General features: G+C 41.9%; 1 protein-coding gene across 8 annotated transcripts in view; it reads right to left on the bottom strand.

Moving 5' to 3' along the window:
* Positions 1 to 112: 112 nt before the first annotated feature.
* The window catches only part of ctnnd1 (catenin (cadherin-associated protein), delta 1), a 28,605-nt gene continuing 1,188 nt past the window's right edge, over positions 113 to 27,529 (bottom strand). For 4 of the 8 annotated variants that reach the window (XM_042430075.1, XM_042430077.1, XM_042430074.1 and 1 more), the window contains 21 exons: positions 17,641 to 17,715; positions 17,380 to 17,505; positions 16,839 to 17,131; positions 16,627 to 16,717; positions 16,252 to 16,442; positions 15,775 to 16,030; positions 15,004 to 15,075; positions 12,847 to 12,997; positions 11,696 to 11,897; positions 8,594 to 8,711; positions 8,290 to 8,446; positions 7,498 to 7,515; positions 7,109 to 7,174; positions 6,765 to 6,892; positions 6,292 to 6,442; positions 5,937 to 6,132; positions 5,609 to 5,802; positions 4,352 to 4,399; positions 4,085 to 4,167; positions 2,687 to 2,781; positions 113 to 2,274 (listed from right to left, as the gene is read on the bottom strand). In XM_042430075.1, coding sequence (XP_042286009.1) covers positions 2,722 to 2,781; positions 4,085 to 4,167; positions 4,352 to 4,399; positions 5,609 to 5,802; positions 5,937 to 6,132; positions 6,292 to 6,442; positions 6,765 to 6,892; positions 7,109 to 7,174; positions 7,498 to 7,515; positions 8,290 to 8,446; positions 8,594 to 8,711; positions 11,696 to 11,897; positions 12,847 to 12,997; positions 15,004 to 15,075; positions 15,775 to 16,030; positions 16,252 to 16,442; positions 16,627 to 16,717; positions 16,839 to 17,131; positions 17,380 to 17,499 — 2,595 coding nt within the window. In that variant the 5' untranslated portion in view covers positions 17,500 to 17,505; positions 17,641 to 17,715 and the 3' untranslated portion in view covers positions 113 to 2,274; positions 2,687 to 2,721. Of the gene's footprint in view, positions 2,275 to 2,686; positions 2,782 to 4,084; positions 4,168 to 4,351; positions 4,400 to 5,608; positions 5,803 to 5,936; positions 6,133 to 6,291; positions 6,443 to 6,764; positions 6,893 to 7,108; positions 7,175 to 7,497; positions 7,516 to 8,289; positions 8,447 to 8,593; positions 8,712 to 11,695; positions 11,898 to 12,846; positions 12,998 to 15,003; positions 15,076 to 15,774; positions 16,031 to 16,251; positions 16,443 to 16,626; positions 16,718 to 16,838; positions 17,132 to 17,379; positions 17,506 to 17,640; positions 17,716 to 21,512; positions 21,661 to 27,529 lie in introns of all 8 variants that reach the window. The other 4 variants (XM_042430058.1, XM_042430066.1, XM_042430073.1 and 1 more) reach the window with 3 other exon arrangements.

The following is a 27,529-nucleotide window of genomic DNA, read 5'->3' as shown; positions in this document are numbered from 1 at the left end:
TGAGGTCACATCACAGATGGACACCGCAACCAGCAGTGTTTATGTAAAGGGACTATTTCCATAAATTGATTCATTATAAAATATACGCAAGAGGCAAAAGAAAAAAAGGCTGTGCGAAATCATTTTCTTTTTTATTAAAAACAGTATTGCTAGTTACATTATTCATTCATAAATGAGAATGTGCAACTTTAAGAGCCAAGGCAAAGAGATTAAGGTGTAGTCCAGAATCAGATATTTCCATTAGTGTTCCAGTATCCAACCGTGTTTGTTGGATTTTTAGCTTTGTTTAGCTAACTTGTTTTGCATTTAATTAAGACATAAACTGAATGTTTTAATCAAACATAAAAACTGATTGCATATGCGTTCACCCAAAACACCCAAAACAATTAAACCCAAATCAATATAAAAAATACATAAAACCATTCAAATTAACAAATATTCTCTTGTATATATAGTTTAAATGTGCTTTTATTTTTTTCTCCGCTTTATCTAATAGCAAATTCTGGTCTATGCCTCCTTACAGAGATTTTCTACAAACAAACCCTTGCTCTCTTCTTTTAGTCAGTCCACTCTTGAAGGCAACTTTGTAAATGAGGCATCGTCTGTCATGTTTCAATTGGCATGGAAAACAAAGGAAAGGGAAAAAGAAAAAAAAAAAGAAAAACACACATTATACCCCCCTAGTGCTTCTTTAATCATTCACTCAGTAAGTATCTACATCTCACTCGGCACTAAGAGTACGCAGTCTTCTACAGAACAAGCACTGCACTAAAGAAATGTGGGCAAAAACAGACAACACTGTACGCCCTCTCCCATGTGCTGTTCTGTAGTCTTTAAGCCAGGAAGGGTTTGTTAAGCAGTAAATTATACAAGAACTCGAAGTTTGTTTGTTTTTTACCTTATAAAAAACCAATCCCAATAACAAGAATCAAGTCTTACTTACAAACAAGTTCACATATTCAATTATCTAACAGAACAGAAAACTGCTGAGTTCCATATACAGTATTCCAACTAGTATCCGCTGAGAAAAAGACACCTTGATTTGTTACCTATGTCATGTTGGACACACCCATCAGACTTGTCCTGAATGAGCGAGGCACTCCAGCTAGCCCACACAGACACTAATAGAGACAGTCTTGTATGTACACATTCATAAGATCATCTGCAGATAAAAGGAAATGCACCCACTGAATCCTGTGATATCTCCAAAGAGTTACAAAGGTAAGGGGTTTACAGTTAACAGAAATATAATAGAAATATCACACAGACTACACTGGTGGAGAACCGTTCGTCTGCTCCATTTCTGTCTGTAAATCGTAGGATTATCCATGTAATGACCTCCACCCCTTTAAATCTATGGATCACAATCAAATACAGAAAATGCAGCATCTGCATGCATCTTGGCGATGGACTTTCACTGACACAAACTGCATACAGAAACAAAGCAGGTGACAGTTTTCAGTGTAACTGCTCTAAAAAGTGTGTGTGTGAGCAAAGTTCTTGCATTCAGTATTGGCAGTCGCAGCAGTAGCATTGTCATTTGGCACATGTACATTACTGTGGTACAGCACAAAGCAAGAAGAGGAACAAACACTACCAAAACAGAAGCAGATGCTTTACACATATCTCAATAGATCAATAAACATTGGTTCTCAGTGGTAGGAAATATTTTTTGTAGTATTTAACCATTAGAGAAAAAAATTACACATTCCCTCAATTTCTCCAAAACAGAATGTAATAGGTATTAATGTAAAATTTCACCAAAGTGTCCTGTTCTGATCCCAACAGTTCCTTTTAATCAGTCTAAGTCTACGCTCCGACCTCCAGGAATTAGTCAGATGAAGCCACAGTCCCTGCTTTTTGTCAAAGACAGCATTAGTGTTTTCCGAGTCTTAGTGTTGTAAGGGGATGTAGTGTTGTAGGAGAAGCTTGTGGCCACGGTATCCGATTGAGTGGTTAGCATTTTGGAGTTCAGGGACATGCAGAGCCCAAAGTGGTCATAGTGTCACGTCCGGTTGTCCACAGGGAACGTAGAGCCACGTCAGTTTTCCATGTGGTTTCATTAGTTTGTCAGCTGCAAAGGAGGAATGTAACGGAAAGAGAGAGAGAGAGAGAAGGAAGAGAGAAACTGTAAAAGAGTAAAGAGGGACAGAAGAGAGAATGTAAAGGATGGAGTTTAGTCCCATCGGTAGTGTAGTGGTCCCCCATTGTCAGTTCAGCAAGGGCAGTAGGTGGGAGGAGGCTGTCGTCTTGTGATGCACACAATCAGTTTTTCTGCAAGAAAAGAGGAACAAGTGTGGGAATTGATCATGTGGAGCAGCTGATGCGAGGCGTTCATGCCTAGGCGGAAAGAATTGCACGTTTAAAATTCAGATTCACAGCAGAGGCTTTACAAACAGTACAAAATACACATTAGTGGCTGCTGGCAACAAAGTCACCACACGTTAGATCAAACTGTGCAAAGAGGAGGAAAAAAAAAAAAATCACATCTCAGGAGAATAAAAATCAATTTGACACTTTTCACCAGCAGGGGGAGCAAAAAAAACCAGTCCAAATACAGTACAATGGAAGCTCACTGACAACACTGGTCACTGTCAAACACACAAATAGTCACAGTTCTTAATACATAACTAAGACATTGGGCCATGCAGTGAGTTGAGAGGAGCAGCCGGTGGGACACACATACCATGCGCTGACATGCAGTGTGACTGTGGGTGTAGTCTAACCATCGTAAGAATCCATTAGAGGCAAAGAGGCCTGCCTCTCCCCATACATCCCTCCCTGAGAGAGAGAGACAAAAAGAAAGCGAGAAGGAGTGTGTGATAGATAAAAGAGCCAGAGAGAGAAAAAAAGACCAAAGGAGACATACAGAGAGAGAGAGAGAGAGAGAGAGATACAAGACACACAGCGGGGAGGGAGTAAATAAAGAAATAAAGAGGGTTAAGTGTGAAAATCCAAAGAATGTGAGGAGACACAAAACATGAAAAAGAAAGAAGATCAGAAACACAAAGTTGGGAAAAGAGTAGAGGGAAATAAGAGCATCAGACACAGATGAGAAAAGAAAGAAGGGTTACAAAAGGTTAGTTTAATGTTAGGTCATGTGCCAGGGGGAAAAAGAACACCGGTGAGAAATTATGTGCAAGACAAAGATAAAACCCCAGAGCTTTAAAAAGACATGCATCAACATGCTGTCTGTGGGAGTGTGTGAGAGCATGTCCCTTCACACGGTTACTTTTTTAGCTGGAGGTGAGGATATCGGTCTGTGTACCATCCTGAAATCCGGAACCTCAAATGGTGTGCATGTTGCACAAGATTAACCAGATTCATTTTTACAATTATTTCCATCTTTTTACAAAGACTGTGTTGTGCAATCACTGTTCAATCAAATAAACATTATTCAGCTTCATGATGGCAGAAACTCAAGACTGACGTCTCCTGAACTCACTGGAATTATTTTGCAGACATGATGCTGCAGCAATACAGCTGTTGAAACATTTGTTTAGAGCTGCATCATTAGTTTTATTTTATTTTTAGATTGTTTTCAATTCATTTGGTCTTTAAAACAACAGAAAACAGCGGAAAATGCGCATCATAATTTCCTTGAGCCCTAGATGACGTCTTCAAATGTCTTGTTCTGTTTGACCAACAGTCCAAAACCTAAAGATATTTAATTTACTGTCATGTTAAGACAAGAAAAAGCACCAAATACATTTGAGAAACTGGATTAATTTGGTGTTTTTGCTTGGAAAATCAAACTCAAATGATTAATCAATTGTCAAAATAGTCTCAGATAAATTTTCTGTCAAATGAATAATCAATTAATTGACTAATCACAGCAGCTCTACATTCGTAAAATGTGACAGCTGATAGTATATGCTGAAACTGGCTAGTAGGCTCCCATTATATTTGCACACAGTGTTCTTTTTCTTGGTACATAGTTGGCAAAATTTCCTTTGTCAGGCTGGCAAAAAATATTAGTCAAAGCCTGCATTGTTTAACAATTGTTCTTGAAAATGATGATCTTGTCTGTACGATCTATTATATATTTTTTGGAAAGTGTGTGTTGCATGTGGCCAGTTTTTACCTGTACTCCATCTTTGTCAGCAGGTTCAAGTGTGTTATCCAGAGTGTTCCTTCTCCCTCTCTGGTCCAGTGTGGAGTAGGCATCTGGAGAAGAGGAACATATGTTAAACCAGAAGTGTGTGTTTCTGCTATGCAAAGATCTCACAAATCTCACATAAAACTGCCTCATTGTTAAGTTCAATCTGCTACAAATGCAAACATCATATCAGCCCAGTGTGATACTGGCCAGTTGTGTGTATGTGTATGTAGTTTCTGCTTTCACACTTGCCTGGTCCCAAGTCATTCATTGGAATCATTTCCCGGTCACCTTTGCCCCCTGTGTACAGACACACAAACACAACCAGCATCAACATCATAGTTCCTCTGAAACGTTAAAGGTTCCTGTTCAGTGTTCATAGCTGGAGCATGTCCTGCCAAAGATAGAGGTGTGTAGCTGTGTAGAGTGTTTTTTAAGTGTTTCTACGTGTCAGACATGAGCTAGATAGTATTTGCAAATTTACAGTTTACATTGCTTTCATGTGTTACAGTATGGGTGGGGTTTGGAAACTTTAAAATGTGTGCCAAAGAGCTTAAAAGATTTTTTGAGCATATTCATATAAATCATCTCTGTGATTAACAACCCTAGTTGAGATAATGTGTCTCAGTGTTATAAACTCCTGAATGTCTTGCACAACAAGCAGGTTGAAACAAACATGTAAGAATTCATTGCAGCTGTTTAATATCAGTTAGCAGTTAGGACTGCAAATCATACTTTTCTGAATATAAGACAGGGTTTTTTTTCCTGGAAATACATCTGAAAAACTGGGATCATCTTATATTCAGGGTCTAGACTTTTAAATATCAATAAACATTCACAACAACAGATGGTGCCAAAAATCTGTAAAACTCCCTCCTGACTGAGGCAAGCCGCCGTCTCTCACAACTAGCCTACAGTGCCAGGGGGCCTGAGAGATGGAGAGACACAGTGACCGTCTTGAACAAAGTGGTTCAAAAGTAGGCCAAGCTAAACAACAACTGAGTAACAGTAACGTGTGTTGTCATCAACTCGACTTCTTCACTGTCTCTCCTCTGCTCCACTGAGTTCCATGTGTGCGTGGAGCAGCAGCCCCTCCCACAGTGAAACAGAGGAGAGGAGAGAAACTCGGCGTGACCATAAATGACAGCGAAACGCAGTAGAGAGCATCACAGTGTGCTGATATGAAACGAGTGCACATAAATTAGGTAAATAACATATATAAACATAGCCCCTACTGCATCTTGCCGTCATTTATGGTCACGCTGACTCTCTCTCCTCTTCTCTGTTTCACCGCGGGTGGGGCTGAGCGCTGTGTGTGTGTGTTCCACAGAGCAGAGCAGAGACAGTGAACCATGTCGAGTTTACGACATCTAACTTCACTTAAGTTACTGTAAGTGCAATAAAAGTTTTGCGAGTAAAAAGCAAATAAGAGTAATTTAATCCAAGTTCTAAGACTTTTTCCAAAAAGGAAACTTGAAAAAGGGTTGTGTTTCCCTTTTGCTTCCTGACCTTTGTCTATGAGCGGCAGAGTGCTGTCCTCATATCCTCCGTTGGCCCTGGTGTTGTTGCTGGGAGGGTTTAGGTTGACCATGAAGTCTGTCTTCTTCCAGCCGTCCTTCTCCAAAGTGCGCCGCAGCTCCTTGTAGCCCCACACTGTCTGCAGCACCAGGCCGGCCCCGCGCACTTCCCGCTCAGAACGATTACTGGTGATCCCAAAAAAAAAAAGGCAGAGACAGAGAAAAGGAATTGAAAAAAGATAAGACTTCTAACGCATGGTCAAGTACTCACCACAGTAACACATCTCCACAAAACCCCCACCCCCCAACGCTACCCTTACCCGTCCTTGTTGATGAGCACCAGTCTCTCAATTCCCTGTGAGGCCCTGAGGGTTTTAGCTGCATCCAGACTGGAGCCCAGCACCTCATGGAGCGTGCTCAATACCGACACCACTGTCTCCTCTGACAATGCTCGCACTGGCTGACTCTGACCGCCGCCGGGCAGGTTGGCCACCAGGTGAGGCACCGCATGTTTACCTGACAACACACAAGTACAAGAGGAGCGGTTAAACATTAAAAAAACTAGGTCCTGATGCAATAACTAATAAAACATCTAGTTCTCCTTGGTTAAAACTTTTATTTTTAAATACTGCAGTTTGACTTTCTCAGACACACCCAGAGTGCTTTAAGTCTCACCTAGTAGATCTCTGTTGCGTGCATCAATAGCCAGGTTGCGGAGCGCTCCAGACATGGCTCGGACCACGCGGTCATTGCCATGGGCCAAAAGCTCAGTCATCATGGGGAGACCCTTCTCCATGCGCAGCAAGGCACGGATGTATCGGCCGTACTAAACAAAGACACACACATATTTTTAGTTGTTTTTTTTTGTTTGTTTGTTTGTTTTAAACAGAGCTACAATACTTCATCTTTGATAAAGTGAGATGTTAAAGGAGTTTCGGTTCACAAAGGGAAGTGTGTACAAATGCCATAGTCCATCCCTAAAACTTTACAAGACTTGATTGACTAATATTTAACTAGCTCTGTTTGGTCCCGTAGCACACTTGAAGAGATTCCCACAATCTGAGACAATAACTCTCCAATGTCCAACTGGTGTGTTTACTCAGCACAGGGAGTGTTGCTGCTGTGAAATGAAACAGGACGGTTCTTACAGTCCAGCCTCCGGCACAGAGGTTCTGAACAGCTCCAGCCGAAGCTTCCAACACAGTGGGGTTCTTGGACTCCTTTAGCAGAGAGGTGTAGATGCGGACCACCTCCGGCTGGTACAACAGCTCATAGCCTACAGGAAGGAGAGAAAGAGTGGGGTGGAGGGCAGGAGAAGTGTGGAGAAGCAAGCGGGAGTGATTGATGGGAAATAAGCAGAAGAGACAAAGGCAGGAGGAACACAGGGTTCAATATGGTTTGAGAAGGACAAATATAAAGTTTACAAACAGATGCATATTTTCCTTTCAGGGCAACATCAGATGTTGATTAAGCAGTTAGATCAAGTAATTACCTTTAGCAGGTGAGGTCCTCTTTGGAATGTCTATGATATCTGCAGTTGCATCCTCATCTTTCCTACCTGGAACCAAACATCAACATTACAGCCTTAGAAACACAGTCTGGCGTCAGCTATGACTCTAAATATGCTACATTTACTTTAGTGACCTACATCTGCTGTTAGTTAATTTGTTGTAGTTTGGTTAGACATGTACAAATCAAAAACTGAGATGCATGTTCTCTACTTCAGTTTCATTTTAAGTCTTTCACAGTGAGAAGAAGGCATGCATGTTAGTACTAGGACAGTACTCTGATCTGTTAGCTCAGCTACTCTACAACATCTACTACAACAACATGAACAAGCAGCGAAAGCAAAGTGCAGTCGTACAGAGGTAAAGAGCTTACCTTTAGAAAACCACTCATCTGTAGCCCAGCGCCACAAGGAGAAGAGAAGAATGGAGGAGGGAGAGAGAAAGAAGGGGGCGTAGAGGGAGAAGAGAATGGCAGAACAGGAGGAAGAGAGAGCATTTAAGTAAGAGGAAAGCAGCCATAACTGAGGCACCCAGTTAACACCTGCTTACATCCCAACAGCACTGCTGCCCCCACACAGAATCAGCAATGTGACATGCCGGATATGAAGGCTAAATAAAGCCAATCACAAGACACACCAGCTCATGTGTCCATTTCATATACACACATCGTAACTGCTCTGTACACTATCAGTTTGGGAATTCAATGTTCTGATAAACTGATGCATTTTTGAGCAACACAAAAGTGAAAATGAGAATAACATACATACAATATGTTGATATTAAGTGTGTAATATCAACTGAGTTGAGATATATCTGACATATTCATATTAATGTTGACAGATGTTCATTGTCGCGGCAAAATTAGATAATAATAACAGAGGAAGCCACAAAGCAGTAGAAAGGGGTGTGTAGTTTAGAAAGAACAAATCAATACTCTCGGTGAAACACAAACAGAGCAGCTGCAGAGAGGATGAGCTTTCTCTCAGTTGGGGAAATTGTTAACATTCCTGTGCGAGCTAGGGGTTTTGTTTGTGTACTTGTGTGTGTGTGTGTGTGTGTGTTGTAGTATCGACTGAGACACTGTTGTCGACAGTGACATCACTTCAAATGTGCCTCCTACTGACTGAACAAACACAGTACATGTCTCTCCCTGTCTAACACAGACCTTTGCTCTTGCGGGAGCTGAAACAGCCGCCCTTCTGGCTGGACGGGGCGGGGCCCTGGTTGAGGGGTGCAGCCTCTTGGTAGCGCTCACAGTTGGGGATTTCGCGATGCACATGATAGGACAAGTTCCTCAGCAGACACACACTGTTCTCTATCAACTGCAAAGACAGAGACATAAAGGAAGGGTGTAGAGAGGAAATGAAAGGGGGGGAAAAAAGAAGAATTGTTCAAATGCAAAGATTCAACCAAGGGTCAAGTCAATCCTTCAAAAGGTTTAATGTCAAACTGAGGAGAGTTCAACACACCTTGTTGTCGACATCTTTACAGTCAATCTGGGATTGGACGATATACATGAGTGAATCAACCAATCCCGTGCACTCCCTCAGCTTCCTCCTCGCCTCACTTCGCTCTGAACTCACATTTCTTCAGATGAGTGGAAAGTGGAGAAGAGGAGAAACAACAAGAATGTAAAACAAAACAAGGATTAACTGCATGAAAGGCTGGAGAAATAAATGAGGCAGTAAGAGAGGTTAGAGAGGAACGAGAGAGTCCATTTTCGCGACTACAAAAGGATTCCAGCACACAATGCTTGAACACACCCCCAAGAGTAGTTTGAATGAAACTCCTGTTAAATGTACTGGTTTACAAAGAGAGAACAGTTTGACAAGATCAAGTTACAACTCTGGACTACTTTTCTCAGTACTGTCTGACTGAATCAGACTTACAGATATAACAGAACTGCATTGGATGGAAACAAGTTATTTCTTCATTAACTGATGTGGGTGGATGCAAAGAAAGTACCACGAAGGAGAAAACTGATTACATTAATCTTTGGTCTTTTATGCTGGCTTGTTTTCCCAGTGACAGACACACCCTCTCACACAATGAGAGCAGGGGGCAGTGATTTCACTTCAGTACATAGTACAGGAAGTTTATTTACATGCTGTACTAGTCAAACATTTATAACGTAACATACAAATGAAATCAAATCAGGGCAGCAGCACAGAAAGGAGCCCTACTTCTCAAAAGAGAAGCTGTAGATTTTCTATATTTATAAAAGAGTGTCAGGTGTAGTCACTGGCGGTAAATCCTCTGTGTGCAGAAGGAAGAGGGAAATAAAAACCTGAAGTCTTCATCAGAAAGGGAGCGCTCCAATCAGAGGACGAAGGATTAATCAGTGTCAGAGCTTCGCCTTACTTACTCATTTTTGATGACGCAATAACAAACCAGGAAGGTTAACATAATCCTGTCATTTTATTTCTGGCTGCCATCTGCTTTTTGACTTCACACCTGATCTACTACATACTTAAAATATCACTCTTATTTATTCATTATTTATTATCCAATTGTACCACTAATATCACTTTTAAATGAGGGTCAACCATGGAGCTCACTGATATCTTAGGTATTTATGAGATGCAATGTTCCTACATCTTGCATAAAATGTTGGAGAACATGGATAACACGGCTCATCAGGTCATGTGAGAAGGGTCCTACATGAGTCAGCCTCATCTTGTGATAACAGAGCTAAATTATACATACTGTAGGTGTTAAATGAGGTCTAACACCTCCACTGAACTTCCACTTACACCCAGAGTGTACCTGAAACTTATACTTACATTTCATCTCCTAACTAAAAACTATTCAAACAAGGACTTCCCTCAGGTCTTTATGTAAATGCCAACCCAGAGCATGTTTATCATACTGTTGTGTATGATTATAACATCTTTTAGATTATTCGTTTTCATGTTTTTTATTATAGAAAATGAGACACTCCCAGGGAAAATTGGTGCAATCTATGTGCTGCTTCAGCCATTCATATAAGTAGTGCAATTCATGCAGGCAATCTACATTACATTTTAAAATTTGGTGTGGATAATTAGTTAACATCTGCATGTTTATGTACTAAGAGTGGCCTCAATAAGTACTGTGTGCTGTGTAATGCTGTTACTTTTCTGGAAGGCCCCAGTCAAACATGAGCTTTTCTAAAAATAAATAAAAGTCTAAATAAAATAATGAAAGTGTCCTAAACAGATTTTAACAGATGTTAAATCATTTTATCAGTATCTGTAAAAAAATGACAATATGTCAGTGTTTCCCCTATATTCATTCTGACGTTGCAGAATTATAAGTGCAGCTGATGTAATCAGCTCACTCGCACATTGCGCAAGCATGATAACACCATATTTTACCATGGAATTGTTTTGAGTCATTCTTTAAAGCACATCTACATGAAAGGTACTGTTATAAGAGTAGCATGAGTAACCTGACCAGGCTCACTTAAGGTGCAGTGAACTTCAAGGTGGACCAGCTATTCTCATTTTAGTGTCAATCTCAGCTGCTCTTAAACAGAGAACAGAGAAATGTCTGACTGCTGAGTGTCTTCAGAGTTCTTGATCAGCGCCCCCCTCCCCCCCCCCCGCTGCCCCAAAGCAGTCAACTTCAACACTACCCAGACCGTTTCTGCAAGTCTCAAGTTATTCACACATACTTTTCTAGACCCACAAATGAACACTGTAATTAACCGTGTGGTCAAGGGGAATGCATAGATAACAGAGCCACAGGCCAGTACATACTGTTTACACTGTATAAGTCAATGCCCCACTGTCCTCTGCTCAGTCCCTCCCTGTAAACTGTCAAATTCCCTTCCTCAGCTTCTCCTGACCTCTCACAGTTGCTGAGAGACTGCAGATCTCTTCAATCCAGCCAGAATTTGTCTTTAATGACTGATATTTAACCCTAAGGTATTTTAATGAGCACTATATAAAGTTAATAACACATCCTGTTTATATAAACAGAAAGCGTCTGGTTTACTGAGGAAGTAGTTTTATGAAATTATACTTTTACCACATTTATTAAAAATTCATATTACAGGAGGACAAACCACTAGTTTAACCTGCCATGTTTCAGAATCTCTGGGGAAGAGTAAAGGCTACAAGTGCACAAAGAGCAAAGATATTCCAAAAATAGAAAGTAATCAGAAGCAGCAATTGTGACATGTTTTCATCAGTTTAACTCATTATAAAAAGGTTTTTATCATCCTTTTCAAATGCATTGACATTTCTTGTAGAATGGGCAAGTTTATTGTGATCGAAGGTCACATTATTGTGACTTTTATCTTTTGGATTATTAGTGGAGTAAAAGGCTCCACATGAACGCAGCTTCTTTCCCTCTTCTCCAGTGAAAACACTACATGATGATTTCCTGCTTTTCTGCTCTGTTAACTCGTCATTAATCCCTTCCTCCCTCATACATCCAACAGCTCTGTCAGTCTGTTGTACTGGCATGTCTCCACTTTCTCCTCTTGTCTACATTAACCCTCCCTCCTTCCATTTCCTTCATATTATCAGGAGCAGTCAAACAGCTCCTGCCTCCATCCATCCATCCCTCCTTCCTTCTCTCCGTACCTCAGGCAGCCTGCTGTGTTGGTGAGGGCTGTCTCCCACTCAAGATGTCTGGGCTTGCAGTTTTCCTCCCCTCCTCCTCCTCCATTGCTCCCTCGCTCCCAGCCTGAATGTGGCACTATCACTTCGTCGGACAGGGCGTGCAGTGCGTGGTCCACGATCTCCATTTTCACAGAATCGTGGGACGACAGGTTCCACAGCGTTCCTGGAAAAGAAATATAGACTTTAAAATGTGCAAAAATGCCAAATTTAACAATGCAGTCTTAGACACTTTCAAAACTGTCACTTAAATGAGAAAGTTCTATCTCCTGATGTGTGGGGACACTGACAGCCAGCACTGAGTTTAAATTCAAAAACGGTAAATATAGTGTGTGTCCATGTATGGCTGCTGTAAAACTCTGTCCTGGCCATTTTCAAAACTTGTCCCGGCTTTGCTCAAACTGCTCAGATTTTTGACCCCAGATCACCTCTCCATGAGTTCCTCCTCAGGCCCTTCCTCCTCCAGTTAGAAAAGCTGTGCACCACTTTCAAATGTATCAGAAGTTCAAAAAGCCTAAATCTGCCAGATGGACTAATCAATAAAGCATCATGTCTTCCAAATGAAAAGATTATGGATAACTTGAAAGGAAAGCCTGGAGAGTTTAAAAAGATTCGGGGTGGGTTTCAAACATTTCTAGAGACAGATTCCTCAACTCAGCACTCTTTTTATATTCAATGAGTATTGAATCAAACTGTCATGTGTGAGTCAGACATGCCCTTTTTTTATTCTACTCTTTTAATTAAACTGATATACAAGGGCTGTTATCTATTCACTCTCTGCGACTTTATAGTTTTATGTTTCTTTTTAAGTCTGTACTGTTTTTATTTATTCCTTTATCTTTGTATAGGTACATATCCTGAAGTAATTAGGGGTCAGACCTGAAGGGGTGGGTGGGTAATGGGGGGTGGCCTGTGGGGGGGGAGAGGTGGATGGTGATGGGAGGGGATGATGTGACATCTATGTGATTATATCTTTATACATCGTTGCATTAGCTCAAGGTTTTTTAAGTTCTAAAACCAATAAAAAATAATGTTGAAAGAAAAAAAAAGTTTAAAAAGCATTTCATAGTCAAAGTCATGTTCACACAGTTTGTGTGTTAGCATGTGCTTATAACCTGTGATAGTGTCAGTGAGGTCCTGGTCGCGGGTTTTCCTCAGCAGCCTGATGAGAGCTGGCACTCCGTCACAGTTCTTAATGGCAATCTTGTTGTCTGGATCTTTGCCATACGAGATATTCTTTAGTGCTCCGCAGGCTGCATAGTGAACCTGTAACAGAGACACGATAACAGCTTAATGTGCTGTTAGTCATGAAAGACATTCACTTCAAGAGTTTTCACATACATGGATTTTGCACAGTAGTAGAAAACTGCGTCATGTCAGTGGAACTGTTAGATTGTACTACGCAAATGACACGGGTCTTGACAGTGTTACTCATGCAAGTAATTGCCGATGATTAATGGTAAATTAGTTGGCCACATTCCTTTACATTTTCACTATATGGCAAAGTTAATTCCAGCACAAGTTCATTTAACACAAACTTTGTTTATCTCATGACGAATATTTCTTGTCCCTATTGTTTGTATAGATCATTTCACAGACATTCATCTTGTGTCATTTCAAATTTGGTTTGTATGTGTTATGATACCAGATTCTTTTTCCTATTTTGTGTCTTAGGCCTGGGACACACAGCCTATCTCTACCTGAGCAGCGTGTGTGTGCTGCTGAACTGCTGCGGCTCGCACGCATACGGTGTCCACACAGACAGTGTTGCTGCTACTGCCAGCTTTATCTTTCTACACAGAGTTTGACTTTGATCATGGCCATCAATAATAGAATGTTTTCAAATCATTTCATTTTAATTTTCTTTTATATTTAGTTTAAAGAGAAAAAGGTTAAGAAGCATGTGCTCAATTGTGAAAAATAACTAATAATATGTGAGGTGAATGCAGCTTCCAACAGGCATGGTTGGGTCTGGTTGGTCTGTCAGCTACATACACTCCTTACACAGGACAGGGTTTTTTTATTGATCATATTGATTATTCCGCCAGTTAAACCCCTCCTGTCACTGCTCCAAACGTAGAAAATCCCTCCAAACGACACCAAGTTCCCCAAATGAGCCAAACAAACTCCGACAAACAAACCTCCAAACTGTCAGGAGGGAAACTGACAACAAATAAGGAAAATAACAACACCAAATCTCCGTCTGGAAGCAGGTGAAACAACAGGCAGGAGTCCTGATTTGAACTAATGTCACAGAAAGTGAGCAGCAGTCAAGAAAAGAAGCTCCGTGTGTCACCAACTCTCCACACTGGAGTTCCCCACCAGAGAGGCTCCCTGCCCCAGCATGCACCGCGCAGGCTGACCCGCAGTAGCGACACTTTATATTTTTTTCATGTCTGTGACATATTATACAGATATAGACATTGAAACTATAGTGAAAGGTGTAAAGTCATGTAAAAGTCATGTAAAAGTCATGTAAAAGTCATGTAATACGACTATTAACAGATCATTTTCACTGTCTATTTTTGCTGTGAACCACGCGTGTCACGCGAGTCGTGCGGCTCACGCGGGCTGTGTGGCTGCTCTAACCTGATAACATGGGCGCCAGAAATGAAAAGCAAGAGGTTCCACAACGCACACGCACTGCTCACGCAGGCTGTGTGTCCCATGCCTCACCCTTTTCATATAACGTACCATACATACACACACAAAGCCGAAGTGTGTAGAGTCTTTGGAAAAACTTTTAAATGTTTGGAAGGATGCAGTCGCTGTCTGACCCATTTCTCCAGCCAGCAAGTCATCCGACACACACCAGACTTTAAACTTATCACTGACCGTAGAGCATGAAATGTAAAATTAAGACGCTTCTTTGCCTCGAGAGTGGAATGCATGATGTGGCTTGTCTGGTAATGCCCATACAAACATCAGCAAAAGTTTGCCACAGCTTCTGCTAAATGAAAGGGAATCATAGAAAAACCACAGAACGTTTTGGCCGAAACTATATTTAGCACAAATGTTGACCTACGAGATTTGACCAAGAACAGTCAAATACTGCAAGTGATGCTTACTGCTATTTCCCTTTCATTCAGTATTAGTGCTGGGCCTTAAGTTTACCTTGTCCTTATTCTTTACAGCTTGACTCATGCCAAAACAATATCTCTGTATTACAAAAGAAATACACTATATCCTTTAAGCCTCACTCTTTATCCTATCTATCCAACCATAACAAATTTCTAGGACATAAAGGACATGGAGAAAAACAGCAAACTGACCTCTTTGTTTGGGTTGTCGAGCATAGAGACCAGAGCTGGGATGCCTTTCAGACGACGCACCTCAGACTTCACCTGGAAGGCAAGAGGTTGGAAATAAGTGGTGATGTGGATGGGGGTCAAGTAAAGTCCAGTTTACTGTGTCAACCACTGTGTACTTGTATCAACATTAAATCAATCAATTCAGAAAGTAAAAGATGCTAAAAGATTTGTACAAACAAATTAAAATCAGACCATCAAGGAAGAAATACAAAGCATATAACATAGGATAGCAAATCGGAAGATCCTCAGTGAAGAAGAAATAACTTGGACAAAAACTTGGGCGGGCAATTTTAGTTTTTAACTTTTGCTGTCTCAATGCTCACCTACACTTTTGAGTTGTTGCTCCGGTCCACGCTATTGTAAACCTAACACATGTGCACTGATAAATGCATAACCAGCTATGTTGACTGGGCTGCAAGTCCAAGATTAGCCAATGAAAAGTAGTTGTCACTAATCAAATAACCTAAATTAAAAAGCACAGGTCTGTATTTGGAGCCATTTCCAATTCAAAACAAGTTCTCAATATCAGACCATGTGAAACAGAGAAAAATCTTTCTATTGTCTATTCTCTGAAATCAAGTTTTCCACTTATCCAACTATTAGTCATGAGGAATGTCACTTTGACCTTTCACACTCCTTAACTATTTGCCTTAAATTAAAAAATATTCTACTCTGAGTCACACAGGATAAGAGCATTACACCATGAAATATGTGCACATGCGTATCTCTTACTTTATCATTCTTATAGGTGAGATGCTGCAGGTAAGCAGCTGCATTGCTCCTGACTGGATCCAGCCTGTAGTTGAGCATGGCGATGACCTCCGGCAGCTCTGGTTGACGCCAGTCGCTGGGACCTGGACCTTTCCTTAGAGTGCTGTCCAAAGAAGCCATGCTTCCTCTTTCACCCTGAGCCAGCGGTGCTCCTCCTCCCCAATAGTACATGTCCCCAGGACCGCTCATGTCACCATCCAATGTGCCCTCATAGCTCCTGAGGAGGAAGAAGAACTGTTGAAATGCACAAGCTTTTTGATGATACACAGACATCCATCATTGCAAACAAAAAGGGAAACCACAATTTTCCCTGTAATTGTTTATAGCAGTGGTGATATGAAGTGTTCCCTCTTGATGACTACATACAGTCAATACATACAGAACATGTTACTCATCCCTAAAACACAGATGATACAGTACAAAAAGACAAAAACGTACCCAGTCCTACGTGGGGGCCCGTGAGGGAAGCCATGGTGGTTGCGGGGCACGGTGCTGTAGTGCATTGGGTGTCCCAAGCCATAGTCAGGCTCATCATAGCCCATGCTCCGCTGATCATCCTCCAGACCGTACGGCTCTGGGACAAACCTCGGAATGGAGGATAGCTCCAGAGCACTTCCCATACGCCCAACCTACACAGGGACAGGGATTAGGGTCCAAAATGATAGAAGCTGTAAGTCAAATGCTGTGGAAAACCTACACTATGGCTTGTTAAATACTTTTAGTCTTTTAGTCTGGAAGTGAAAGTGTGCTATCAGTGTAATCCTACCACAAGGACCACACCACAGCAAGTGATGCAATGATAGTTGAACATACCTGTGGCTGAGCAGCATAGGGGTCAAGCTGGTTCCTGCTGGGGGCTCTGTAGCTCGGATCAAGAGTTCTGTAGCCATCTGGATGGACTGGTCTGGACAAAAGTAATTGGCAAGTAGAAAATGTTGGTCCAAAGATTATCTAATTGATGCTGACAACCATATTTGCTATAAAAACAAACTTGACTTCATTCAAACACACACAGTTGTGTTTACCTGTAACGATCATCCATGCGAGCGCCCCGGTTCAGGCTTGCATAGGCCTCAGATGGGGGTCCGGAGCGGTAGTCATCGTAGCCACCTGGAGGTCCATAGTGATAGTTGCGGGGCACGGTGTGGGTGGGGTAGTCCATGGGCACACCACCTCCAGGTCCATGCCTGTAGACCCGGTCCATGGGAGCAGTGTAGCCCCCCATACCCGTCACTGAACCCCCGCCATCCAGGGAAAGTGTGTCTGATACAGAGGGGATGACTGTGCGAGTGGTAGTGGTCTTTACTAGTTTCTTTACCTTAAAGAGCACAAGCAGTGAGGAGACAAAATATCAATACTGAATATTTTTAAGTTTGAAATATTGTATGTCAGTTTGCAAAAAAGACTCTGAAAGTGCTCCACAGAAACTATCCAACAGGAAATTCTAATTCTGAACAGATGCAAAATAAAGCAAAACTCTTCTTCTTTTGTAACCATCACGTCATTCTGGTACTTCCAGTAATGCTTATATAACAGGCACGTATTTCCATTTGGTTCTCATGTTACCGTGGTTTCTGTGCGCCGTGTGGTCCCATCTTCATTGGTCTCCACGGAGACAACAGGTAGAGACTCCTGGGGATCTTCCTCCACCGTGTACGTCTCCTGCACCACCTGACCAGGCTCCATCCTGAACTGCACGCGCACACACACACACACACACACATTTCATTTTAAAACCCAAATATAGGTCTCCCAGAAGAGATCACTCGGTTTAACCTTGTTAAAAATTAAATAGCTGAAATAGAGACTGCTCTGAAAGATGCTTACGTGATGTGTCCCGTTGATGTAACCCTCGTTCAGTGTCAGCCTCTCTATGTCTGCATCACAAGGAATGCGGCCGTTCTGCAGGGAGGAGGAAATTCATTGAGAGGATGCAACATACATGTACAGACTACTCGGGTAAAAGATGAGAATGCATTTATGAACCAACAAACCACTGACTGAGCAGTTGAACTTTTCAAGTCATCCAGAGTAAGGAGCTACTAATGTACAGTAAGGATCACATTTGCAAACATTTATGGTTCAAATGCATAAAACTCCAAGTGAAAGCAGCAACTGCTGTTGACTTCCATTTGAATTTTAATGGCACCCAGCTTTATATTGAGAAGCTCAGGCACTTAAAAGATGCAGTGCTGCTTGCAGCTCAAAAAAAAAAAAAAAGATCCTTGTTCTATTTATTTCTATGTGTTTCTTATGTGCCATGGTGATGCAACAAGCCAATGACAGCCCAGCTGCAAACAAAACAAACGTGCTGTTTTGGTGCCGGTTGAACACTTGGTTATTAGTTTGCAATGTGTTAGCCAATAGAAGTCTGCATGGACTGTAATAATGACACCGAATGAACTCAGAAGGTATGTAAACATCCAAACAAACACACACAGGCTTTCATGTATACAAGCTTCACTCCTAAAAACAAACAACATGGTAGCTGAGTGGAGCAAATTAATGAATGAATGAACTTTGATGATGAAACATTAAGATGGTGACAATTAGTGAGTAATGAAATGACCCCTAGAGATATACAAACAGAGTTTAACTTCTTTCTCATGTGTCAACACCACCCGCATTGCCTGCCCTGGTTCAATGATGGGTGTGGTACACTTCCCATTCCAGCCACAGGAGGCACTCTACTGCTATCTCTGCCGTTTTATCTCCACTACTGTGGTAAAAGGAGGCAGACAGGAGTGGAATTGCTCAACAATGAATCAGAGATGATATGCAGCTGTCTCATACTGACAGAAAAGTTGAATTTCACTTCAGAAGTTGAATTTAAAGAACAGAAATAACCTGCTGAAAGCTGGAAATAGTAATTGCGGGAGGAGCAATGACTACTTGTTGAAGTGCAACTCAGTCCAGATCAAATAAGCAAGGCACATTAGGCAAAATGAGCCATCTTTAGCTCAGAATAAGACTCAGTCAGAGAGAATAGTAGAAAGCACTGGGCAGATGAGCGTGTGGGAACGTGTCAGTAAAGACTCAGGTCGTGTAGCGCTGCCTGGGAGAGTGGCAGAGGCATGCCGAAGCCTTTGGGCTACGTAAACACACACAGCAGAGATAAGAACCAGCACAGGCTACATTTCTATCCTGCTCTTACTATAACAAACGCACAAACACACACACACACACACTCTCTACCTATATTTCTGCTCCATATCAGCTGCTACAATTCCCCAGCACTGAGACATATCCCAGTGAATGCCTACTTACATGCAAGAGCAACAAACGAGAAGGAAAGTGGGAGAGCTCGGTTGTTTATGACTCGTTTCAAAGTTTGCCTCAGGGCCAAAAGTGTGTGTGTGTGTGTGTGTGTGTGTGTTGGTTCATTCATCCACACTAATGACAGAGCAAGTTAATAAGGTAGCGAAAGAATGAGCAAGCATGAGTGTGTGCGCCTGCGTGTCTGTCTGTCTATGAGATAAACCTGGAGCATGAAGTCATTCGTCAGTCACACCAGGTAACTGACTCACACATGATAAGGAGGGTGCGTAATCAAACAGTGGAACAAAACTTGGCAATGAAACAGATTTCAAAATCAAGAGTTTTAACGAGAATTCACAGCTGATAAAATAGGAGTGACTAGAGCTTTCTGGTCCCAGATAACAGACTTTGCCTCACTGAGAAAGCAGCTGAGGGACTAGGGATGTCGCAATAACCGCAATATTGCAATGTTGCGTTATAGACAATAGCCAATCACGGTGGATTGCAAGCAACTGCCACAACCATGCTATGATCGCCTTATAACCTGGCCCAGCCCTCATAACAGAGCCGGGCTCAGGGTGGGCTGACCGGGGTTCAGTGCTGATGCTCGGTAATTAAACGTGTCTGTATGAATGTTTGGCCGAGCAGACTGCCATTTAACCTGTGAGGTAAAGCAGTTTTTCACCAATCATACAATCTAAAAAGGCGCGTCCAGCCAGACTCCATTCATAAATCCCAGGTTTAAGGAGACTTTGCTGTAGGCCAACGTTGTTTCCTGCCACGATTTAAAGTGTTTCCCGTGTTCATGAGGTTCTGCAGCTCCATTCGGCCAACACGTAATCAGAATGAGGCTAATACTGCATAGACTGCATACCGTGCTGGTGAGCCACCCTGAACATCCGCAGGGGAAATTCCTTCATCGAGTGATGACTTCCTTATACCAAACACAAATCCAGCAAATTCTGAATAAAACACATTTCTGAGATACTACTGCTGCAAAGGTGAACTCACAATGATGGTCTCTGAAAAGCCCATCATCGCAAAAAGCTAAATATCAAGCAAGGCATCGTTGTGCATGCAGATGCCCGTGGACAAGTCAAGACAAACATGATGGGTTAAACTGGGTTAAGCTTGATTGGAGGAGGGATACGATGATGAGAGGAGACATGAACGGTTACTGAGGAACCAATGGAGGATGGAAATAATGTGTGATCAAAAGCTATGCGGTGCAACAGAGGGTGTAAATTACCTCCTCAGCAAGGCTTCACTGGAAGGTGCTTCAGTCCATTTATTTGACTCAGCACTATATTCTTGCCAATTGTCTACAGGCCTCTTGGGATGGGTACTGAAACCCAGTATTAAATTGGCCCCAGGGCTAAATTATTAAAGAGCATAGTTTTGATAAGCTCCGTAGTTACTGGTTCTGCTCTCAGTATTGGAGAAATTAACAAAATAGATTTCCTATTTATTTAGGATACATAAACATTATCTCGCGTCTTTTATCTCTCCCTTTCTAATTTGCTATAAGATAGTCATTGGTCTACAATGCAGTTTTGCTATTCCCAATCCAGAAAAGAGATCCCTCTCTGAGCTTTTCGTATGTGCAGGGGGCAGGAGCCAGCTCTCTCTGCCTCTCTCTCTCTCTCTCTTCACACAGTTCTGAATTGGCACTACTTTTATACATTTTGCTGTAACTCCTGGTCGCGCTGCAGGCAGCTTCTCCTCTCTGTCTCCTCTGCTCTGTGTCAGTTTGACTGAGGGTGGGACAGTGATGGTGAAGTAAAGATAATGTTATACTCGAGTTAATGACAACTACGCTTATTACTGTAACCGCAATAAAACCTTTGCAGGTAAAAAGCCAATAAGAGTAATCTATCAAAACACCTGTTCAACAAGCATGTATGTGGAAAACCGGTATTTTCACCTGCTTTGTCCGCAGTCTCCCATCCAAGTTCACACAGACTTTCTGAGGTAAACATTACTGTTGCTGCTCTAGAAACTATATTTAGTTATGTTTAAAATATTAATCAATTTTAATCCTGTTTTAAATTTAATATTTTTTAAATTAATATTTAGTACTGATACCCAGCCCTATTGATCAAGAGCCGGATAAGGAGTAATAAGGAGTATCAATAAGAGTAGTAGTATCAATAAAATCCTAACAATACCATCCCTACAGGCCTCACCTTTTAACTTAAAAATTTATCTGAAGCACACATTAAGAGTCCAGCCTGAATAAAACCCACGAGGAGGTATTTTGTCCCCAGGTTTGGTCTAGGTTCTGCTGCCATCCAGCCAGTCCACACAGATGGGATGAGGGTGACCATGACGATGACACTGGAGGATGGTGCTCGGATCGAGGGTGAGTCCGAGGGACTTTTCGATGGAAAACGTGCATAAGGGTGGGTGGAAAGGGGGCAGGGGGGTTTGTACAGTGTTACCTGCATGTTGGGGAGGGGACGGGGCAGGGTGCCGGCGCACGACCTCCGCTCCTCCTCCAGAGCTCGGCTCAGCATCTCAAACTGCCTCTCCTGCTCCCGCACCGAGGCCAGCAGGGAGGCCGTACTCGCACACTGCTCCATTCACACACTGAGAGCAGAGCACAGGACAGCACAGGACAGGACAGGACAGGACAGGGTCAACACCAGAGAGCAAGAAGAGATTCAACCAACACCAAAGAACTGACATACAGCGAAACAGATCACCCAAGTATACAGATATAAAAAGCAGGTGGGCCCTGGCACCGTGCACATCTGGGGATACACACAGAGAGGTGTTAATGAAGTTGATATTTAGAGATTAAAAAGCAGCAGGAGCTGACACAAGGATGCAAAGCAAGGGAAGATAAATGAGGGAACTAGATACATCAAGAAGCAAGTACAGAGAAAATGTGAGTACAGAGAGAAGAAGTTCAAGAAACAGCAAGAAAAACCAGCAAGCATTAAGAAAGAGCTCACCACTTCCATTCATCTACAAAAATGATTAAATAGTTCAAATTCAAGGTGGGACTAGCATCAGCCGCACAGGGATGGGACAGTCACTTTTTCAGTGTGTTTCTTCACCTTCTGCTGCGCAAGGTTAAAAATAGAAAGAAAGTGAGATGCATGACGAGAGACAATTACAGCATGTTTTCAGCTGCAGCATGTGGAGCTCGTTAGCACTTCTTCATTCCAAGGATGCAGAGAAAGTGAGAAGGGAAGAGGGAGAAGAGTACAAGTGTGAGAGCAACCACATCCTACAAGTTAGCAGGAGACAGTGTCACTCCGTCATTACACCAAATTTAAAAAGCCAGAGGTGTTGTGAATTTAGAGTGTGCTCTCCACAGAACAGAAAAAGATGGCAGTGTGTGTTCAACACTGAAACAATCCCAAAATGGATGATTAACATTTATCTAGAAACATTTTAAATACTTTCTACTGTATTTATTACATCCTGCAAGTTATAATATGGCCTGCGCTTCATTTGCATGCAAACATAACAATTTACAGTACCAGGATAGGAGGACCATTTCACTGTAGCCTGAGCACTATTACCTCTACAAACTCAAAGTAGTTAATTAGTAACAAAACTACAAAAGATCAATGATCTTTTTTATATTAGATGTGGCTTTTAATTAATGATCCAGATTAAATGAGCAACAGAAGCATCAATTTATTTTCCTGCATCACAAACATCGCAAGCAACCCTGTGAGGAGCCCGACCGTTTTAAGGCGGATTTATTCTTGATTAAAGGGAGTCCTGCCATAGATACATATGGGGAAGGCTTTGATTTATACTTCAGTGTAAGATTTACACCTGTCGGTGGTACCCCGCAACACCACAGAGTATCCTACATGATCAGGCTGTGTCCTGCTTTAATTATATTCCCCACAGTAATAGCTTCACTTCACTTTGAGATAGAAAGTGATGATGGGCTACACAGAATATGTATAATTAGATTTACATTCAGGTAACATCTGTTTTGCCATGTCTCATTTCTGAATAAGAGACTACTCCCATGCAGTCGCAAAGAATTTAGAGACATCACAGCAAAGAAAAGAAGTTTATTTTTAATGGTCAAACTAGCCTGTTTTGGAAGAAAGGGAGGCCTAAACACTAGCCACAGATGACTTAAACCTAAATTACAGAGGCATGATAATAAGTGAACGTCACTCAAGTCCAAATTAAGAGAATGACAAAGACTTTTTCTCCGACTTCCTCAGCAGGGATGCTGGTGAGGGTGGAATGAGGAATCTGGAGAGGATTACTTCAACAGTGTCTGTCTAATAACGGGATGACATGAACGTGGCTCGTCTCCAAACCAGGGCAAAAACCATTTTCTACTTCAAAGTTCACTGACTCATGTAGATCAAATCTGCTCTCCATCCGCGCACACAGAACTGGCTGAGTGAACAAAGAGTCCTGTATAAAGTCTGAGTGCGCGCATACACCAGCAAGAGCATGTGCACACATCTGTGTGAGGGCAAGTGACTGTGTATGTGGGGCAGAGACTAAATAAAGGTAGCAAGTGTGTGGCTGACGTTAGTTTTATCCTTGACAACTCAAACAGATTTTGTTAAAGTTAATGCTGCTGCCTTTCTTTCCATCTGTGTGGAAAAAACATAACACATTTGTGAACAGAACCCCACACATGAGCTGCACAAAAACACACACACACGCGCATGCACACACCATTGTCACACATTCCACAGTGAGATTTAGCATGTCATATCCTGTCTCAGCTGTTGGAAGCTGTCCTAATAAGGGAGCCCTTCACTCTTTCATTGTACTGCTTTCATCATCTCTCACACCACCGTTTTTTTCTTCCCAGCCAAATACTTCAATCATAAAGAGAGAGTGGGTGCCATTACTTTCTCTGACCCAATCAGGGCAGCCATCCACAAACCGACAAAGTGTTTCTTCAATGGATAATGCTAAGAAACTGAAAGATGGTTTGAAATCATTTTAAGTGGCTATACATGTAACCCTTGAGAAAAGCTGAGAGTGCATTAAAAAACTTGACAAAGTACATAATGACAGATCTTTGCTGCAATCCCAAAAACAAAAAGAAAACTTTTGAATAAATGTGGCAGCAAGCTACATTGTTGTGTTGTGAAGGATGCCTTTAGCAGCCGTCAAGATTTTAACTTGGAGATAAAGTCCTGACACCATACATCAGATAAGTCAACATGCCACAGTCTGCGCTGTTCTTTGTAGCTCTGTCAGAACGTCAACACTTTTTGGAGAGCATAGAGGAAGACAGTCTCTTGTGCCTGACTGCAAGAGACAGACCCACACAACCTCTACAGCTATGCGAGTCCCACCACTAACATTCTTGTGGCAGGGAGCAGTTGCTTGTGAGAGCGTTTTAAATGGCTTTAGCCACTTAAAGCCTGGGCATTAGTCATTAATCTATTGTAAGGCCATTAGCAGTGACACTAAATCATATCTGCTAATGGGCTAGCTCTGGAATAACACTGCTGAGCCACTTACCATCCTGAGCCAACACACAACAAAGATCTACACACACTATTGATGTCCACAACTCACTGGAAACTTTGTGAAGTACACACTCACAGCCTGTTTGTTCGTCTGTCACCCAGTGCCCACTGAGAATTGTGACTGCAGTGTATTCCCTCATTATCATATGCTATCAATGCTATTTCAGCAACTTGGTCACTGGTGGTTGTGGCAGGCTGACATGCATTCTGTTCCAGTCTGCGCACGTACACACACACAGCTGAGGTGAAGCTATGGTAAAATGCTGTTGTGGCTTGGCCAAGTGCTCCGCTGACTCAGCCTCATTTGAATGGTCACACAGAGATTTGGCCTCTGTGTGTGTGTGTGTGTGTGTGTGTGTGTGTGTGTGTGTGTGTGTGTGTTCTGTGTGTTAGCCTTGGCCCACATCCAACCACTACCGCCTTTGCCATCCTGACTTGAAACCATGACCCACCCACCCCCCCAACCCCCCTCTCTCCCATGTGGCCTACAGTGTGGTAGCAGCATAGAGTGCACACGGACACACACCCACCCACATACACACACATTCACTCACACTCCACGCAGACCTTTCAGGGACCTCTGCAAGGCCAGCTGTCTAATCTACAGGATACCAACTTACTATTCTTAGTCAGAAAGGAAACATGCAGGCAACTGTAATTTAGAGGGCAAAAAAAGACCTATAAGCTCAAGTACGGTCTTAAAGGCTGCATTACAGTTAGATGATGAGTGAAATGAACGTTAAATGATTGACTTCCATACCCTCAATAGAAATGAATTTGTCCTCATACACAGTATCACCTACCTCTAGTTTAGGTGAAATATTATATCAAATAGGGCAGCGAGATTTTAAACCCCTTGTTGTGGTCATTCACAGTCATTGATACTCCATTCACAATCATGTAATACACAGAAAAGCAGCAAAGCCACACATTTGAGCAGCTGGAACTAGATGACTTTTCTATTGATCAACCAATTGTTTAATCTATGTTGCATCTATCTGTTCTGATCATGCTGAGTGAAATGATCAATGAATGCCTCCACCTGCTGCTTGGCCATCATACCCATTAGTCATTTATTTGACTTCAGGCACAACATTCTCCACCACAGTTTTTTATAGTCCAAAACAAAGACCACCTCTGCTAACATCATTCAAATCAGTTAAAAGAGCAGATTTGCCATTTCACACAGCAAATGCCATAACTTTAATGAGTGTGGCTATGGATTAGATGTCTTCATCTACTAACTACATTGATCACAAGATGATCAGTATCTGAGAAGCATACCACCAAGGGAACCCCTGTCTGCCTCTAGTTAGGATAAAATTATTTCAAGGCCCCATCACAAATAGCATCACATTATCAATATTAAGGTACTGAGTCAAAGATATTGTAAGAGCTGCAATCAATACCATTATCTTAATAAGATTACTTTAAATATCTATATACTAGTACATCATAATATGGCAAATGTAACCAAAATCCATAAAAAGCAACATATAAAGCCATCAAATTTATGAGTAGTCGGATGAAATTAATCAAATTAATAACATGAACTGGGTTCCATGACATCATCAAACAAAACATGTAAAACCTGAACAACTAACCTCTCAAGTTTCTGATATAATTAAGCCCATATATCATATAATGATGAGTCCACTGACAGCTGATAAAAAAATAATATTGAACATTCCCACAGCCCTAAGACCCTGTAAATTTGATTTAGTTGGCCCAGCCCTACATATAGCCAAGTATTTGATCCTCGTCTTCAACAATCAGTAAGTAATCAAACATTCACAAAACACAGCAAAGCACTAATATTACATAAACAATTTCAAAACACAACATGTAAAAACTTGAGAAGAAGAAACAGCTTACTGATCAATCTCTATTATGAAGAAAGGTCAAACAAACTAAAAAACAATGTTCAGCAGGTGGTAAGAATTACCACTTGGGAGTTTCAGTTAGAGTGCAGCCACCACTTAACAAGGAAGTTGGTTAAATTACTGCAGTGAAGGCCATAAAACTGCAAATGGACTCTAAACCTTTTTAATTTCACCACCAGCACTGTGGGAGTGTACAGTAAGACGGTTTCGCTTCACAGCTTTTAAAATCTGGGCCCTTTGATTTCACTCTGTAGATATTATCACACAACTCAAATATCCTCCCCCTGCATGGATAACACGCTGACGTGCCCACGGTTCAAATAAAAACACAGACTGCAGGTGTAACTGTTGGAAGTAGAGACGGAGAGAAATAGACGGGGAGAGAGCAAGAAGACAGACAGGGAGGAGGAGCAAATATAAGAAAAACCCCAGCTTCTGTGTGTCAGAGGGACACACCCGTGGTGTGCTCTGAAAGCCCGTCATTACAGAGGCTCACAAATGATAGCCCTGGCTAAAACAACTGGCTGAGCAGCAAGACTTCAGCCCCCACAGACAACATGGCTAGGAACAAATTCTAGGCAGCAAAAGAAATACCCAACTTTTGATTTTTTTTTTTTTTTTTTTGCCCCTCCTTTTACAGAGGGGACATTTCTGAGTAAACAACTTGTCCAAACTTGCTCACAATCTCCTCCATCTCTGTTCCAGCAGGTCAAGGCAGACATGCCTGCAGGGCATTTAGAGGAATATGCAAGGCATGTCCACGCTTCACTGAAACTCAGATCAGCTGACTGTGCCAGCTTAAATCAAAGATTCACAGGTACTCCAGACAAGCTGTCAACTATGATCTCAGGTTGAGCCGTGTGCAATTACTGTGCAGTGATTTTTAACGTCACAGACAGACACGGCAGAGGAGGACAACCACAAACTGAAAGTTGCAAGCTTACTCCAAGAGTGATCCGCTAAAGTGGATTCAGCCAGGTCTCTGAGTAATCCAGCATCCGTTCACACTGAAAGACTGTAAGTTGAGAAGGTGTCCGTGTTGTAAGCGCCTACACAAGAGACTGAATAATGAAGCAACAAACACGCCTTCCACCT

The sequence above is a fragment of the Thunnus maccoyii genome, chromosome 2 (genome assembly GCF_910596095.1).
Source record: "Thunnus maccoyii chromosome 2, fThuMac1.1, whole genome shotgun sequence".
Lineage (NCBI taxonomy): Eukaryota > Metazoa > Chordata > Actinopteri > Scombriformes > Scombridae > Thunnus > Thunnus maccoyii.
Note: the sequence above shows the minus strand (reverse complement) of the source record. Positions and strands in the feature narration are given on the sequence as shown.